Below are 20,039 nucleotides of genomic sequence, written 5' to 3' on the forward strand. Positions count from 1 at the left end.
GGATGAGGGAAATAAAACATTTATTATGATTAAATAATTGAAACCCACAACATTGCTTGATTTATTTGATTGGATTATGACTCATGGATGCACTGCTGATTAGATAAAGCTACATTCTAATTTCGTTTCATATGCTTGTGGTTAATGCCATTATTTAAAAAAACCTATTTGTGGTCACCTATGGCTTTCAGTTTGACAAAGATATATTTATTTACTGGTCAAATCTCATTACAAAAATGTAAAGAAGTTCTCTCCTACGTTCTAGTACTGTATTAAATAAATGTAGTTGGAATTGACTAAGAGGCCTCTGACTGATTTCAACATAATTTTGTTATACAGAACTTTCTATTATAAAGTTGTTTATGGTAATATGATTTGGGTTGTTTTCCATGTGATCTTGGCTGGCTTATTTTAGGATAAGCTTTGTATAACTTGTTTTTAAGAGGGTCCTAAAGTGCCAATGTTTCATCACCTATAAAAGGATTACATACCTGAGTTTAGAAATCCCTGTGGATTAAAGAAATGGAAAGTAATATAGTGGAAAGAGTCATATAGTATTGGGTTCAAATACTGGTTCTTCTTATTAACTGAAGTACGTTGGGTCAAGTTACTTAACCACTTGGAGTCTCAATTTCCTCTTTTTAAATGAGTGTAATGATATCTACTTCATGGATGCAGCACACCAGTCATATGGTAGGTGCTCAGTAAATATTTATTTTATTACTTACCCCACTACCTAAGCCTGCTTAATGTAGATAACTTACAAGTGAATTATAGCTTTCTTATTCCAGTTTTGATTGGTTATAAAAAACTTATCAGTCATTAGAATAACCATTTAAAGCCACTAGTTAGTCTGGTATATAGGGATTGTGTGTTCATGCAGATGAGGCATCCCTTGTCTAAAAATTGGACCGCCAATATTTATGAAACACCTCATGTTTGAGACATTGTGTTAAGCTACAGGGATGGTGGGTACAGAAATACGTGTATAAGATGACAAGAGAATCTACCTTATGTCACTAGTAATGTATTTAAAGGGGTTAGAACAGTGGCTGGGCCATAATAAGCTCTAAAAAATATTAGTTTTTATTGTTGCTTTTATGGTTTCTGTAAGACATTTAATGAAGTATTTGCCATTCATTGTGATTAATCTTCTAATAAACATTTGTACAAATTGCTATGTATAGATTTGTACAAATCTAAATAAAAGATTGTACTGAAAAGTTTGCTCTTAATTGAATCTTAAATGATGAGAAGAGATCTTTCAGACAAAGTAGGGAGGAGATGGATTTTTCAGGTAGAGGAGACATACACCGTTCAGGGAAAGTGGCTCAAAGTTTGGGAGGATCGAGGTGATAAATTATGGACTCTAGGGCATTATTTTCTGAAAGAAAGAAATTTAAATGATAATGCACCATTTATATAGATAGGTTCATTTATTTACCTTTACTCAACAATTGAATGTCTGCTATGTAATAGATATTAGGATACAGCCATTAACAAGATATTCACGATCTTCCCAAGTAGAACTTAAAAGTCAAGTGACATGTACATTGGATTAGAATTATAGTACTATGTTAGATAAGCTATGAGAGGGAAAGCAGAGCACTAAAAATATATATGCGATTATTTCTATTAAGAGAAGAGTCAAGAACTTAGGATTCCCTACTTCTATGTTAATTTTTACAGCATTGAATTATAACATTTTAAAACAAATTCAGAAAAAACTATATATTTTATCTATTTTAATAGCTATTTATTTTTTATTTTACTATTCCTTTATCTGTCATTTATTTTGAATTATTTTATCATTATGTCATGTTATTAAATATTTAAATTATTATAGTTATTTATTATTAACATTTTATTATTTATGAAAGTAATTTTTGAAAAAAGATTTTAATAATATTGAAAAATATAAGTATATATTTATGTTAAAGATATTACATATGTTATATATAATGTATTTATTTAATATTCATGCCAAAATATTTTATAACATACCAAAATTATTTTTTTTGATATTATGAGTAATTATTTTGTTTTAATTTTTATATTCATAGATGTATTAAGATACTTTTTTCATGGGGTGATCTTTCAAGAAAACACTAACACTTAAAAGAAAACCAACATTCAGGACTAGATATGTTAATAATAAAGAATGTAAAACACACGATTTAATGTTTTTTTATGCAAAACAAACTGAACTAAACTCTCATGGTTTTAACTTTAAGCAGTCACAAATGAAGGTTTTCATTCCTCTCTCTGTCCAGTAATAGAAAATGTTATTCATCTCTTAATTCACTATTTTATCAAAAAATTGTTATACTCACAGACTCTTTTCTCTTAAGTAGTAAATATTGAAGCAAAGGGCCCTCACTTCGTCTTTAAATTTTTTTTTTTTTTTGGAATAGCTCACTTTACCCGAGAATTTATGATTTTCTTTCCCTTTTATTGTATTAAGTGATAATAAAAAGTTAAAATATTGCATCTAGTCATTTCTCAGGCATTTGCTTACTACTGTGATGTGCAAGGTACTGTGTGAAAAAGGGGGGATAAAGACTGGATTCAACCCCTCAATAGGCCAGATAAAACATGCTTACAACAGCTGTAATAAATATTGATGGTTTTGAACATGACAAGATTACTGATTTCTTTTAAAACTGAAATTAGTAGTTTACATTAACTAGCATTTACTCTTCATTTGGAAGAATGGCAGAGCACAAAGGAAAGTGTTATGTTCCTGAAAGCTGTCCGTGTATCTGGAAAGATTGGGAGTACCTCTCAGGAGAAGTGATTGCTACACCGTGTTATACCTGGTAATGAGATTTAGTTATTTTACAAAAATTTTCCTAAGCAATTGTATTAGTTTTGATCATTTTGTATTTACTTAATGTGACTGATTTCAGCAAAAAACAAAAACAAAAGCAAAAACAAATCAAGCCTGAGTAAATAAGATTTTAAAGGCATTCAGGCATTATTGGAGAGCTAGTATCTATAGGAGGATCATGTTATTATTTTTATGTGTATTTGTTCAACCCGGAAAAAAGTGTGAAATATGACAGTTTGCAAATTTGATAAGAAAAAATATCTCAAGTTTAGAAAGTGATAAATATTCCAAAGAAAAGTTCACATTTAAAGGAAGATTTTCTGTTTGGAAATAGGCCAAAAAATAACATAAAATAAAATTGAAATATAATTTCTTTAAAAAATGTGAATAAAGATTCTAAGCTTGTGAATAAAATTATGTCTAATGTATTTAAATTGACTCAAGTACAGGAGATGACATTGTGGCCTTTTGACAACCAGCATGCCTATGTTTAAATTTTCATTCCGTCATCTGTTTTCGGTGTGACCCAGGCACAATTTCTAGCCTTGGTTGTGGTGTCTGATAATTTATTTAAACAAAGTGATAAATATATGCCGAATTTGTCAATTGTAATAAATGTTATCAGAATGAATTGGCAAGGACTATTGGCTCAGTGAATACTTTTGAATACAAGCTTTCCAATGCTTGTCACTCAAAAAACACTAATTAGAGCCAAATTTCTTAAAAAGGTAACTGATGTCATTTTCTAATAGTGTTTGTCGACGAGGAATGTTTAATTGCACATATTATCCATGCCCAGCAGTGTGCACAATATATGGAGACCGGCATTATCATTCTTTTGATGGACTAGAATATGACTATATCAGTGATTGCCAGGTATTTTTGATAAAGGTATGTCACAATTACTTATACTTTTATTTGCAATTATGTAAATATAATGTAAAAAAACAAATATGATAGGCCATGGTATCTCAAATCCATATGCCATTAATAAAGCCTATAAAGTTAAACAATTTTAAACTAATTTCCTTGACTCATTCTAAAGTTTTATTATTTATAAGTGATGGGCCAATTCCGAAATGTTCTTTGCCTCTCTTTCCTGATTTCTAAAATTAAGACAATAATTATACCTATCTCCATAGGTAGTTTTTAGGATTTAAAGAGATAAATACATGTAAAACTCTCGGATAGTATTTGATATATGATTATTGCTCAATAAATGTCAACCATTTTTATTTTAATTGGCATAGTTTGGTGAATACAAATGTAAGACATTAAATCATGTATTGTACTATGTATTGTTTATGGTTATAGCAATCAAAATACATTATTCTCAATTCTAGACATGCTATTTTGATGATATGTTTTGATAAACCCCGGATTGTGTATATCTGATGAAATCCTTAAAATTTCTCATATTTAATGCATTTAGATTTTCCGTATACCTAAATTTTATTTAGAGATCCCTGATCCCAGAATTAAATTTCTAAATGAAAAATGCAGGCTTTACAAAGAAATAGCACAAAAATAAACAACACAACAGCTTTTCCTCCAGCAAGGTAAGTTGTGAATTATCTTGAAAGCATGTCTCTTTTTTCCTGACTCTTATGTTATTAGAAGTTTATGTGTGATTCTGTTCTTTAACCATATGTCAAGAAAGTAGACACATTCTCATTTTGTATTTGATTAAATAAGAAAATGAACAGTAACATCTATAGCCTTCCAAACTTAAACAAATCTCCTACTTATGCTTTAAACCATTAAATTTCTCTTTTGGTACTATTCTAAGCCTCCTTTGTGAACAATTTTAAGTTTCTTAAGAAATAAATCTCTGGGAATGGATTTGGCAGTCAGATGATTACAGATGACAACTTGCCTTTAGGGTTTTTGTTTTATTTTGTTTTGTGTAGTTTTGAAGGGCATCATGATACGTATACATTCTATAAGTATTTATTCTCTTAGGGCAAGCTTTGTTTATCAAACAATTTTACACTAGAATTTTCTCATCCCTTGAAATTTAGGGTGTAAACTGAGAAACTTGGAAATGTACATAACAACTTAGAGATCTTTAATATATAAACTGATACCTCTTTCTCAAAATGTGTCAGACTGATTTTGTACCAAATCCTCATTCCTCTTGATATTTAGGTGCCTCTGACATTCCTTTAAGTTCTCTCCTCCTTTGACTTTCTAGACATTATGCCGTTTGAGCCCTTCAGTGTCTCTTCTGGTCTTTTATTTGTCCTTTTGCTGCTTTTTTTTTCTTCCATAAACCCTGACCCTAGATGACTCAGCTGGCTTCTTTAGGGCAAAGATCAAGGCTTAGTCATCATCTTACCAGCACTGAGCACTGTGCTGGGAACGAAGTAGCTCAATAAATGTCGACTGAACTAGATGTCTGTTCTTGGCTTTTTGCCCTTTTCTTCTAATGCTGGGTATATTAATCCACAGCCTTAACCTATTTATAGGCTGATGAATTCCAGATTGACATGTACAGCTCTGACCCTCAACTTCTACGCTGTCTTTCTGACTCAAGTACATCCCCATAATAATACATTTTTTTTATTCTGTTAACCTTTCTAAGACTCAAATTGTTATCATGCCATTGCTTTTTAAGAACTACAACGATTCACAATTCCTGTCTCAATAAAGTCAAAATTCCTATGATAGTCTTTCAATGGTCTCTGTTAGCTTCATCCCTCCTCTATGTGTTTTCTCAGGGTTATTTTCTGTATCTGATTGCCTCTGCTCCCTCAAAATGATGTTTCTTTCCATTTTTCATTTATCCATCTTGTTTTTACATTCTATTATACTTACAGTCATTGCTTCAAAAATAAGCAGCTCATTATTTTCTGATTATTTTATATATGCTCAAATATCGTGTATCATTTTATGTTAAAACTATGTGTTACAATTTTTTTGGCTCCTCTTAGGGACCAGCACAATTACGGTGGCATTGCAAGAGCTGAAAAATTACGTGTTCCATTTTTTTTAATGGTCTCTGCTAGAGAGTAGAAACTACAAGCTTATACTTAATTAGTAATCTAATATTTGCTGTCAGTGGATATACATGCCTTCAACATGAAGTAGGTAGAGGAATGCTTTTTAACCCTTTCCCATTTAGAAAAAAAAGTGTAGCTCACTGTCTGTGTTAATTTAACATCACGCATAGAATGCTATGTTTTCTAGGATTTGATATTTTCAGCAATCGAGAATTACTATATTTTATAAATAGAAATACCACTACTAAAAACAGAATGCAATAAATAGAATGATGTCATTTATTTCTAAAGACTATCGCTATCCTAGAGCGATGTAAAAATAACAATAAAAGTGAGATATTCCACAGCAAATGTTGGGGGTAAGATTAGGACTGTAATTCATGAATTATTTGGGGGTAAATACTGCAGCTGCAAGGGCCACCGGCAAGTTTTCTAGGGTCAAATGGGAAATGGGTTAAATTTTGGTGTGCATGCACATCATCTAAAGATTTTGTAAAATACAGATTCTGATTCCATGGGTTTGGAGCAGGATCTTGGATTCTGAAATTTTTAACAAGCTATCCCGATGCTTCATGTCCAGAGCCCACTCTTTGAGTAGCAAGAATGTAGAGCATTTTCTTCTTTAAAAAACTGATTTTAATTATTTCTGAAATTTTCCTCTTATTCTGAACAGTAAACTTTGTCACATACAGGAAAAAGGAAGTGTTGTGGACAATATTGTGTCAAACATGACATGTTTCCATTGGATATATCATTAATGTTAATTAAAAGTGTTTTTTATGGTATCATGTTAGGTAGTAAAATAAAAATTCTGCCAAACTTTATTTTCATTTTATATATGGAAAAAGTTGTTTAAAAATATTTACTAAAAGTATTTAAAACCTGTCCACATATCACTGCCTGCAAACATTTTCCATTGTATGATAATGATCTGAGTCTATGCATTATCATTTCATTCATTTAATAAACAAATTTTTATGGCCTATTAAATGTTAAACAAAGACAGGTTTATTCTATATACTCTATATTACAACAGATTTTCCCAGGAAAATTCTAAAGTTTTAAAGTTTTACATTAAAATTCTAAAGTTTTACATTAAAAAATGTAAATACCTTACATTTTTTTCCTCCTCCCAAATTTAGCAAAATGCTGGATACTTGGCAAACTCTTAAAAATGACTTATTTGATCTGTATTTCTGCCTGAGTTTTCCTTAACCCCTTGTTTGCTTTCACAGTAAAGAAATCATAGCATTTACCACTGTATTTTTAAGTGATGAATGTTCATAGAGTATTTCAAGTAAAATATTTGTCTCAACTCTGGTTCCTGGCAAAAGAAAGTATATTCTTGTGTTTGATGCTGAAAGATTGTAGCAGTCTGTTTTTATTAGTGCTGCAATGACACAATACCATTCCATTTAGGAGTCAAGAGCCATTAAGGTTTGGCTTTTAGGTTTTATAAGCTCGATTTCCTATCATCACTTCAACTTACCACTATATCTTTCTGTTAAAGTGACTATGGCATGTTCAATTTGAAATTTTAATAAGGTATGCCTACTTGTATATAAGAAGACATGTCACAGGAAATATTCTTCCTGTGAATAAAATGAATCTTTTAGTAAGCAATGAAATTTTATCTCTAATTTAATATCTGAAATAAAATTTATTATTATGGTTCATATAGTGAGAGTAAGACATGAAGAATATTAAAACTCTAAATTTTCAAGTTCTAAAATTATTTGTGCCTTTTTGTCTGCCAAAGCAGAGTCTTCTTTTTTTTTCTTTAATAATGTTCTTTAAGAAAGAAAGTATATTTACAAACAATAGACTTCCAAACTTAATTTTTACTTAATTTGGTAATTAAGAGAAAGAAAACTTTCTATTAATAATTACTTAGAATTATACTAGTGAATTATTACTTTTATTATAATGAGCATTTTTACTAAAATTAATAAAATCAGAACCAGGTCCAAAAATTGGTTGAGATAGTTTGACCAACAGATACTTGATAAGTTAAGAAGTATTTTATTTGACTATGGAGCAGATAATTATTTCATATCAAAGGTAAATTAGTGATTAACCAATGCAATCTAATTTTCATGTTTTGAAATATCATACCAGATAGTAAATTTCTTGGTGTTTGGATTTTTTCTGTTTCGATTTTTCTTCAGTAATGTATTTTTTTTTTAATTACTTCAGCTGTTTAGCTTTCCCATGGCAAGGTCTTCTTTTTTTTTCTGGAAGAATTCACATTTCCTTTCAGAAGAATAGAATGGCTGCCAGCACCATTTATTTACTTGCTGCTTTTGCAGCGACAGGAATTACTTCTGTGAATAGCAGATTTAATTCTTTCTTGTCAAGCCCCTCTCTTTCCTGCTTGTCTTTGATTATAAATTCCAGGCTTTATCTTTGTTATTTGTAACACATTTTTATCTAGTGAAACTCATTATTTATTTCTTTGAGCCCTATGAAGGATCTAGTGGTCTAATTCATAAAAATTTCCCTTTTATTTGCCAGTTGGACTTTTATAAAGTAATACTCAACTTTATTTTAGAAGTGTAATGTTACTTGATACTCACATTTGAAGAGATAGTAAAGTCCTTTTTCTTTTTTTTAAATCTCTGGATCGTGGAGTTTTAAATGTAACCTAGTTCTAGGTACAGGGTAAGTACCTAGAACTTATACCTTTGTTGATGCCTGTCAAGCTTTTAAAATTTTCTGGTTCTCTGATATTTTATTCATTTGGAAGCTATTTACCCTATACTATAAATAGTGCATGCAGTATAATATATTATCTTTTAAGTGTGTTGAAGCAAATTTTAGATAAAGGTCATAATTGTGTTTCCTGGTTGACTTTTGTAAGAGAAAAAATGAGATGAGAAACCAAACAGTACCTTGACCTGCTCTATAAACTCAGAGGAAGAGAGAACACTGAATGTTGTCAGCAACAATGAGAAATATAACATTCCAACTCCAGCGCCAAGTTCTACTTTTTTGCTCTATGACAAACTGCAGTCACTGCTAGAATTTTTCTTATAATTTGTTCTAGATTACGTTTTTCAACATTTTCTTTAGGTGGCAACTCAAATATTCAATGCTTTCCATAAGCCTTTGAAAACATCTAATTTCATTGCTCTCAAATTCCTATACCTTGCATCATTTTCACACCAGCATTTCTTGATGAGAAGTGGAGGTAGAATGATGAGCAAAAATAGATATTGGCTTTGCCTCCTGTGAATCTTAGGCTGGTGAGGAAGAGTTATTAATTACCTAATAAAAAAATTCATAAAAAATACAACTGTAAGTCAATGATCATCTAAATGCAAAATTAGATTAAACCTTTTTAATGTTTATCTTTTTTTTTTTCTTTCTTGAAGTGACTCTTGCTGGTCTTTGAGGTAATTCTACTGCTTCTACTGGTTCACTGTCTCTAATTTCCCCTCAATCTCCTCTGGTGTCTTCTTTCTCCAAGACACTAAAATTTTCTCATCAATTTTAGTTTCCTAAAATGCCAGGGTTTAAGTTTCTGAATTCCCACATCTGTCTCCATGAAACTCTTGGTTGCTTGTGATCTCATAATACCTTGAAAGTACAGATCCTGTTTTATTTATTTATTTATTTATCCATGGAAAATGAAAAGAGATCGTGAGGAAAAGAAGTCAGGAGAAATCCATTGTACTCTATTTAGGCAAATATAAAGATCCAGATAGAATTGGCTAGAAGTGCCTCTGTCAAATAAGAGTGAAATACAAATTATACGACAGTGAGGTACTCAGGCAAAAAGAAAAAAAAAAAAACTAGCATATGAAAATCAGATGAAAATTACATTCTGAATAAAAGTCACTCCCCATAAAATAAAAAATATTTTCTATCTTCTAGAAGTTATAAAGAAGATGATGGAATTAATAAAATAAAATAAATTAAACATGTGCTAAGGGAATATAAGTAAATGAAAAAGAAAATTGTGGAATTAAGGAACAAATTGAGGCCCTAAAAACATTATACAATTAATAATAAATATTTCTTTTAAAAATGATAAATATGCTTTTTCTTGCCTTCCCTTCCTTGAACCATCCTAAAGGTGACAGACAAAGCCATTCATCCTTAAAAAAATCTTTTTATATTTTTGACTGACTTTCTGTTTACCAGCTGATTGTCTCCAAATCTTTATTTTCTAGCTTAGTCTTATAAAAGAAAAACTACTTTAAAACTATCTTAAAGTTTTAGACTAAGAGATAGACGGTCAATTTAAAATTTTCTCCAAATAGGAATCATTTGTATATTAACCATCTTTAAACCAATCATCTTTGTTCCCTAAAATGAGATTTTTAAAGTGGTTTGTCTTCCCTGTGCGTGTTTGTTAGCAAACTCGGGAGCTTCCCAGGTGAAATCCGAAACTGCCCCCTCTACACAGAAGGCAAGGAGAGATCAAAGAAACAAGTAGGCCATGCCAGACTGATTTTTAATAAGCAAGGTAGCTTACACATGAGGCTTGTCTTGGGTGACCATAAAACAAATCGATCTCTATAACTTCCTGCCAGAATCTTAAAAGTTTATATAGAGGCCTTAATTGGATTCAGTCACATATACCATCCAGATGGTCTCAACAACACATTTTTCTCTCAAGGCCGAGTCCTTGAAAACTGCTTCCATTGTGGGAACTGTGGTACATTCTAAGGACAAGGGAAGCGGGTGAGGAGCCTCTATTGTCGGGGTTCAGCTCATGGGTAAATGGCTCATCAAGTTCTCTCCATGACCTCTTTTAACAGTGCAGTTTTTACTTATATTGTTTATCTGACAAACATGCTGAAGACAAAGGGGGCAGAACCAGAAAGACAACATCTTGAATCTTATCAATATTTAGTGTAATATATGTTGTCTGTATTATAGTGGATATTTTCAACCCAAATCAGTTCTTTATAGTTTTCTAAACATTTCTATATCATGAAAACCAGAAATATTTAAGATTAAATTAAATTAAATGATAAAATCTAGAATACTTTCCAATTCTGATATGTTAATGTTTTCAAAGTTGAAATGTAAATGAATCTGTATTAATTTTATTCAATTTTTAGAATTATATAAACCAAACTTTGTAGAAGGCTTTGACATATTTTTAAATCTATTTGAGTAAGAAGATAAAAATCTTGGCATTTATTGAATTAATTCTTTAAGTGGCCTTCTGGGAAATTAATGTTTAAATAATTTTCTACTTTATTCATGTAAACTAATTCTTAAATATATCTTTGTTGGAAAATTTAGGCAAATGGTTGTAATCTTTTATCCATAAGACTCATCTCCATTATTAATCTTAGATATTAAGGTTCAGTATTTACTTTACATTATAGTAATTTACACATTTAGATAGTAAACACTATGTATTAAAACCTAAAACATTTCAATAGAACTTTAGCATAGGTTTTCTACTAATTATTTTTCTACTTTTCTATTTTGTAAAATTAGTTAATTAATTAAATATTTAAGTCTGCCCTCTATGTCTCTATGCTAAGAGCTCTTACAGGAACAATAATGAAAACATCAGCCTTACTCCCATTGTTTTACATTGGGGGAGTCATCAATAAACAAGAAATTGGAAGACTGGGCCAAATGAAAGCTCTGCTGTGGGAATGTAACTGATTTTGACTAAAGAAACAGTTCACAGAAAAGTTTCATAGAGGGGAGAGGAACTGGTACTGGCATATTTCACTCCATTGTAACTTATTTCTTGATCAACATATTTTCAAGTAGATTTCCTTTGCAGTGAAGCACCTCAGGGTGGTTTTCCTTCTCAGAGACATTCTGGTTAAGTGTTTGCTATTTCAGGAAAGGAACAGTAGGGGGTGGGTGCTTTGGTAAGTTGTGTATAAAACCCTAAGGGAAATAACACCCCAAGGAAATCCTTAAACAGGACAATTACAAAAGTAACAGCTGAACGGTGGGTTTGCCTCCTGGGTATCAGGAATTCAAGGATGCTCTGATGTCATTCGCGCAGCTCAGACAATCTATGTGTGAATGCTCTACTCTCTGCTTACTCTGCCTTGCTCGTGTAATCCTCTTTTCTTTATTTTGTTCTCTTATCTTCAGTTCATTATTTCTGCTTCCTCATATCTTAAACTTGCTCTCACCTGTCGAGCTCCCACTTTACCTTCTATTCTCTCTATGTCCATTCATCCTAGGATCTTACTACAAAAAACTTTTTTTTTTAACTACTATTTTCTGGTTTAAATGTGAGAGATAATCTAATTTGCTAAAGTTGTCTTTTTTCTTGCCAGCATTAAAGTCCATTGGCTCATAAATGAATGTAATTCTTTGGGTTTAGTCAGCTGTAGGACATAAAACATGGCTACCTGAGGCTACAGTATCAGCAGAGATTTGCATGGGGTAGTTACTCTTAGAAGGCTGGGGCTCTGACAGGTACCTAGACTGAGATGTCATGTAAAATAATATACTACCTTGAGAGGTGCCGACATTTTCTTTCAGAATCACTTGGGAGAATAGTCTCTTTCAATGTTTTCAGTACCTGAGAATAAAGGGTTTGAGGAGTCCGTGTAGCACATTGATGTTGACCTTTTTCCTCTAGCTTTGTAATCCTACTCACTACATTGCTTAGCAACTCTGTAGCATTATCTCCAAACCTGATATAACTTGAAATACATTAAAAATAGAAATTATAGAAATGTGATTCTTAGAAATTGATGTTATTTCAAGTTACTGTCAATTTAACATGCTATTACAAGACAGACTATACAATGTAGAATTTTTTGGCTTTTCTGAATTAATACAAAGAATACAGCTAACATTGAGGCACTTTAATTAATAGTAATGGAAATATAAAGGCAATAGAAAGACTTTCAGCCAGTTTTTCACATCCCTTAACCTAAACTCTTCCCAAGAGGAAGATCAAAACAAAACCCTAAATTATATATTATTTCTTCTTTGAAAGTCATTCGTAAAGGCAGAAAAGTGTGGCATTATTATTATTTTTTGAGTGGTACAATGCCACAATCATCTTAATGACCCTTATTATTCTCCTTTTCAAATTTTAGGAAATGCATTGCAAAAGTTATGAGGAAGCAAAAGCTTTCAGTTTCTGTGAAGAAAAGAAAAATGGGTCACAGAGGGACACATTCATTACTCTATCAAACCCATTCATTGAAAACCTATCTTCTAGGCACTATGCTATAGTAATTACTAATAAGACAGGAAGAACTTAAATAAACCAAAAGATAATATTGAGTTAGTATTCCTATTGATGATGATATGAAAACTAAATGTAGAAAATTCGCATCAAGACATGTATGATTTCCAAACACGTAAAGACTTTTCTCACTTTGAAAAAAAAAACAAAGAAAACAAAAAACTGACTCATATGTCTAGAAAGAAAAAGGATTCAGGAAATGTGTGTGGGTCCTTGAAAAGTGGATATGGAGTCGAAGGAAGAATGTCATTTTCCTTCTGGTGAAATCTCTACCTTCCCCAAATTAGTGGAAGGACTCTTAGAGCTGTGTGGTTTTTGACTTTTGACAGGAGAAGGACCGCTTGAAAAATTTGATGCAAACCATGGACTTTCTAGAAAAATATTGATATTCAAAAACAGCATTTTACAAATAATTTCCAGGGTCTTCAGAATAACAGAAGCCCATTCATGAAAGTGGGATACAGAATTAGAAACCCTGGTTCTAGAGAGCATGTTCTTAGTAGACGAAGTAGGTAGTGGCTGAAGGAAAGTGTAGATGAGGTGAGAGGTGAGGGAATTAGCTTTAGAGTGTGTGGGCCTAAGTAATGTTCTCTCAAACATTAAGGATTCTCTGTAACCTACAACTGACTTGTCTCAACTACTGCTAGACTTTCCTAGTTTTTCTACAAAAGTTTTTCTAAAACAAAAATTAGAACTCTGTCTCTGCCCTTATTTAGCTAAGTGACCTTGGATAATCAGTTAATCCTTCTTAACCTCTGTTTCCTGATCTGTTAAATGGAGATAATACTTAATTCAAAAAGTATCATAAGAATTAAATGAAATAACGTATGCAAAGTTCAAAGGAAGCTCTCAAATGATATGCATTATTTTATTTACCAACACGTATCAAAGTTTTGTATCTATTTTAATTTTAACTTGTAGGCAAAATAATTATATAGCCAGAAAACTCCTTAAGATAAAAGATGTTGTCTAAAATGAAAATATTTCTTTTAAAATTCCCCTAAGTGACATGTCTTTTTGGGTACTTATTGAGAGGAAACTGGTTGGTAAACTTGACCTATAATAATAAAATGGAAAAAAGCTTCACAAGAAAAAAATTAACAGAAGATATTAGAGATAATGTTTAAAGATTGAGCTATATTGGTATATTTTCATAAAATTCTTCATATTATTAGACCAAAATGATCTTTATTTTAGAGGTAAGTTGTATTTCAGTTTCTGTATACACCATTGTAAATCTTGGACTTCTTTAAGATTTTGTTAATAAAAAATAGCTAAAAATTATATATAGTACACATTTATATTAATATAATATTATTGACATTTCAGAGTGCAGATGATTCAGATATATCTATCATTGCCCAGAACAAGAAATGCTTTGACAACGATATTGTTTGTTCTAAAAGTGTTTTGATTTCAGTTGGGGACACTGAAATTTACCTGAATGATACTCCTTACAAACAGGTTAGTGAATTACTTATTTTAGGATCATTTTAACTTGCCTTGAGGATACTGAAAATAAAATAAAAACTTTATTTTTAAAATTTTATTTTCTCTATAAGTGGTACTTTTCTCTATAAGTAGGTACTAGATTTAAGTATTTTTTTCTTTATCATTTTGTATGGCTGACAAATCACACTTGACTTGTCTCTTTTGTTTTACCCTAAAATTCTCCATATTCTAATTCTTTCATCTATTCTTCATTACTGTGGTTGTCATTTAGGCCCTAACAACAGTTCACCTATTATCTGGAGTATACTTCAACACCCTCCATACTAGACTCCTGGATTCCAGTCCTCACCAATCTGGCCCTTGCTAACTGTCCTGCCTCATCTGTCATTACTTTCTGCTTCAAGCCCATGTTTTAGAAGTTGGAAATTTTATCAGTTCTATAAGTACTCTATGTTTTTTTCCTTACCTCTGATTCTTCATGAATATCATTACTCCTACCTGGATCAACTTTTCTATTTAACTTATTCTTAAGTGAGAAGTCTCATTTTATCTCTTCCTCATGCTCTCAAGTACCCTGTTAGGACATGCATCACATTTTAGTGAAATTATTTTTGTGGCTGCCTATCTTCTCCATTTGTCTATGAGCTATGTGAGAATTGGAACTACTTGTCTGCCTTGTTTATTCTTGTATTTGTGGAGCCTGCCCAATTTGAAAGAGTGAAGAAATTTCATTCATTCATCATTCATTCATTCATTCATTCATGCAAAGTGTCTAGCATGTACCAAAATTATGCTAATTATTGAGACCACATGGTGAAAAGATACCATGCTTATCTTTAAGGAACTTACTCCAATGAAAAATATGTTCAAGTAAATAGGGATGTATAGTGCGATGTGCTGTGACAAGAGCAGGTACAGGATAGTGTGGGAACCCCTGGGAAGAAGACCTAAACCAACTGAGTTGTTAAGAGCATAGACTTTGGGATCAGTCAGTACTCACTTGGAGGCCCTATTCTATCACTTACTGGCTGTGTCACCCTGGGCGAGGTGCAGCTTTCCCATTTGTAAATTTGGGATGATTATAGAATCTACTTCTTAAGTTCACAAGAGGATTAAATAAAATAATGGATTTCAAGAAATGGCTCTCCTCCTCTCCTTCACCCTCCTTATTTTTGAAGACTCAGAAGACATGCTCTGGGTGAAATGATTTGCACTAAGTCTTAAAGATGAGTAGGTATTAGCCAGGTGAGGAGAGAGAGTAGAAAGGCAATCAGTACAAAGGAATGATCATGTTGAAAGAAATAAAGTTGAAAAATAAAATGTATATTTGAAGAACTCCAAGAACTTCAACTTTGGTTGAAGTAAATGGGAATTGTGGAAGGAGGGCAAAGAAAGTCAGGGAGACATGTTCAGAGTGACTTTAATGCAGGAGGAGCAGGAGCAGTAAACAAGGAGACTGGTTCCAAACCACGGAGACTCTTGAATTGTGTGAGATATCTGAACTTACTTTACAAGTAAGAAATTTTGAAGTTGAGAAGTGACATATGGCCTTTAAAAAATAGCCTCTCTGAGATTTAAGAACAGTGTTCCTCAAAGTTTGGTCTGCAAAATTTCTGCGTTAAAATCATCTGAAATATTTGTTATAAAAGCTAGTTCCTGGACTCCATCTCAATAATTAGAATAGTCAAGGTTGAGAAAGAAAATTAATATTTTTAATGGTACCCTAAATTCCTTTGCACTTTAAACTTTGAGAAACAGTGCCCTAGAATATAGCTTACATCTCAGTCAGAAACACTGAAACACCGAGACTGACTAGGCAACAATCAAGCTTTGGACAAAGCAGAGTTTCTATAGTCATGCTGACATCCTTTTGAAGTAATTACTGCAGTTTGGTATAACCATTAACTCATATTCATCTATAGATAAAGGTTCTACCTAAAACAAGGATGTGTTAAAAAAAAGAAACTAAAGAGAAAATAGTAAATGCTCTTATAAAGACAGTTTAACACATTTTTGAAGTGTTAATTACAGCTCTCTGTAACTTTCAAATCCAATTTTCACCTGTATGCAGGTGTTGAATCTCCTTCATAAGGTCAATGAAAAAAAGCCATAAAAATAATTGATCATAACAAATCCCCCACTGATATTTGTTCTCAGACATCAAAAGTGAAAATAAGTACCATTTATTTTATGACAAATGGATTGCTCATCCAGCAGAAGAAAATAACCTCTTATTATTTTTCAATAAATGCACAATTCTAATTTTATTTAATATGTATGATATAAACATTTAATGAATCTATTTAAGCTGTACTTTAAATGTTTTATTTCTCCACATTTACAATGTATCTTTCTAACATCATTAGAGTTTGTAGAAAGTGCTGTAATTCTCATTTAAATTGGAGTTCTCTACTTTGGGCAAATTGTAACGAGTAGCAGCATTCTTACTACTTAAACTGAAATGAAAGGAGTATGGTATCTCCTTTTGATCAAAGAGAATTGCCTTGTAGTAAACTGCCCTGTCTAATAAAAATGAAAGATTTTTACCTCTGCAGCTAAATAGAAAAGATATGCTTTTGTATCAAGCTAACCGATGCAAAACCAACTGGAAGGGATTCTAATAACAAGCTGCCTTATTCAAAAATTTATTTTATGTTCTAAAGATATGTCAACCAGTCTGAGGGAACTTTAATACAGAGTACATGAAAGAGTATTTCATGGATCGAAAAGGAGCTATAAGCCACAAATATCCCATTTACCTCCTTTAATTTTTGCTGATCAGGCAGGAAGGTGAGACCTGCAAACAGGCCAGTACAGGAAGGTATTAAAAATTTATAAGTCGAGCCTTAATCTAGAAGCTGAAGATTCCGCCATAAACCTGACAAAGTACATCTTTCATGGAGCTAACATTCAAGTTGCGGGAAGACAGATAATAAAGCCAAAGACAAGTCAGATAATAGAAAGGTACTGCGAAGTAGAATCAAAACAATAGAAATATGTTCCATGGCAGAGAGTGACTTGTGCGTAGGGCAGGCTACACATTTTATGGGCCTAGTGGAAAATAAAAATGCAGGCCTCTTGTTCAAAACAGGAAAAAAAAAATTCTCTTTGTTTTATAGTCTCTTTTTAACTGTCATGGTAGTTTTTCTCTATTACTTAATGGCTTGCTCACTGGGCACAAGGGTACTCCCAAGCTGCATGCTTCACAGGTGCCCAAGGGTCTTGCCCTGTATGTAACTCCAGCTTGGCACTTGGGAGTAGAAGGAAAAGAGGTTAGGTAGAGTTCATTAACAGTATATAGGTTACACAACACATACTTTTCTATGCAATACACTGAGCACTTGTAAGTATGACCTTGGTCTAGGAGACCGAAAACTCCTTACGGATATGACTAAGTTTATTTAACTTGTGTTATGGAATATTTATAAATGTGTCTACTATAGTATAACCAAAAGATTCTATATCTCCTTCACAATTTTTATTTTGCCTCTGGATATATTTGTTTTACTTAATTTGATTTAACCATGCAATTTTGAAGTTATTATATGAGTTAATTTCAGTGTCAGATTCAATGTCATTTTTTATGAGGAATAGGCCCTGCTCATAAAAATCATTGCATATTCTCATTTTAGGCTAGAGACAATAAATTTTCCCAATAAGTTCCATCTCTAGTATCTTCCTTCTATTATCCTTTCTAGCACATAAGTTATTTTCTTTTAATATACAAACATGGTCTGTTATGTTCCTATTCAAAAGACTTTATTAAGTACATTTTGCATATGAAGTAACAGCCCTTGCCTGTGTAGGTAGCATATTTGCAAAAGGTCTCAGACTATACCTGTCAGAGAATTCATGTTTTAGTCCTTTGGTGCTCTCCTTAGTCCTGATCAGATCTTGAACTTTCGTGCCCCTAATCCTCTATTCTGATGGTTCCTTTTTTGCTTGGAATGATTTTTTCTCCATTCTCATTCCCAGCTCTCTATACCTTCCTACGTGTGGCCTCTTATAGAATAGTTCATACCACACCTCTCTCTCTCTTTCTCTCTCTCATTCTCATACACACACACACACACACACACACACGCGCGCGCGCGCGCACACGCACTTTGTGCTTTTGTTTTCCAATTATATATATATATGTAGGTAAAGGCGTACATTTTTTAAATTTTCATTGGCTCTTTCTTTTTTCTTTTTCTTTTATTTTTAAATTTAGTTTCAAGTATACAGTACATTGGTTAGACATCTATATAGTTCATAAAATGATCCCACCAATTGCACCCTCCCTCCCCTTGCCTTCCACCTAGACAACATATTAATGCTAACTGCATTCCCCATGCCATGCTCCCCATCCCCATGACCATCCATCAGAAACTAATTTGTACTTCTTTAGCCCTTCACCCCATTCTCCCAGCCACCCAAACCTCCCTCCCCTCTGTCTGATACCAAATTGTCCACTATATTTTTGAGTCTGTTTTTGATTAGTTTGTTCTTTTTATTCCTTAGATTTCGCATATAAGTGAAATCATATAGTGTTTATCTTTCTCTGTCTGACTTAAATACCTTCTGGGTCCATCATAACAATAACTTTTTCCATCCCCTTCCTTTTAGCCTGTGTGTGTCTTTTAATCTTAAGTTAGTTTCTTATAGGCGACATGTAGGGGTCTTGCTTTCCTTTCCAATAATCCACTTTATCTTTTAGTTGGAGCACTTACTACTTTTCCAATTGAGGTACTTATTGATAGGAATGTAGTTGTTACCATTTTTTATTCCTGTTTTTGATACATGTTTTTTCTTCTTAAAGAAATCTTTCCAACATTTCCTGTAATACTGGCTTGGTGATGATAATAAAGGCATACATTTTTAGTACTCAATTATATTTATTCATTACCAGTATAGAATATCTGAGTCAGTAGGTATGTCTCCTTAATTTATTCTATGTCCATGCTCTTGTTTATGCTCTTATCTAGAACTGAAATACCTTTTCCTTTTGTTCATTTATCCATGTTGAGCCCATCTACCAGTTTGTGTCTCATTACCAATTTAATGCATTTCCTATTTAATGCATTTGTTTTGTCTTTTGTTACAAAATTCAGAAAGACAGGACTAAGTAAAAATACTGGTACATAGATACTTATTGGTGGATAGTAATTTAATGTTTACATTTTGGTTGGAGAAAAAGGGATTCACTTTTTTCTTTATTATTATTATTATTATTCTTTAAAGAAGCGATCAGGTTTTTTTCTGGAAAATAAACCTACATACCAGCTTTGGAAGGCAGGGTACTACATGGTAATATACTTTCCAGAGAAAGATATCACTCTTCTTTGGGATAAAAAGACAACCATTCATATCAAAGTTGGACCACAGTGGAAGGTAAGTCAACCTATTTGGTAGGTCAATCCAAATGAGATGTAAGATATGAAATTAAATTTACCTTTCAATGTTTTGTGGAAATAAAATGATTGATATTTTTCTTTAAGAAATAGGTTGTATTTTTCAGAATTACTAACTCATACCCAGTGAAGAGCCACTTTACCAACTAGAGTACAGTGTTCTGTAC

General features: G+C 32.2%; 1 protein-coding gene across 2 annotated transcripts in view; it reads left to right on the forward strand.

Moving 5' to 3' along the window:
- Nucleotides 1-20,039, forward strand: part of OTOGL (otogelin like) — a 126,796-nt gene that overhangs the window by 47,914 nt on the left and 58,843 nt on the right. For both annotated transcript variants that reach the window (XM_039838918.1, XM_039838919.1), the window contains 4 exons: nt 2,712-2,819; nt 3,583-3,721; nt 14,357-14,491; nt 19,703-19,852. In XM_039838918.1, coding sequence (XP_039694852.1) covers nt 2,712-2,819; nt 3,583-3,721; nt 14,357-14,491; nt 19,703-19,852 — 532 coding nt within the window. The remainder of the gene's footprint in view (nt 1-2,711; nt 2,820-3,582; nt 3,722-14,356; nt 14,492-19,702; nt 19,853-20,039) is intronic.

This window comes from Pteropus medius, unplaced genomic scaffold (genome assembly GCF_902729225.1).
Source record: "Pteropus medius unplaced genomic scaffold, Ma_sr-lr_union100, whole genome shotgun sequence".
In the NCBI taxonomy this organism is placed as follows: Eukaryota; Metazoa; Chordata; class Mammalia; order Chiroptera; family Pteropodidae; genus Pteropus; species Pteropus medius.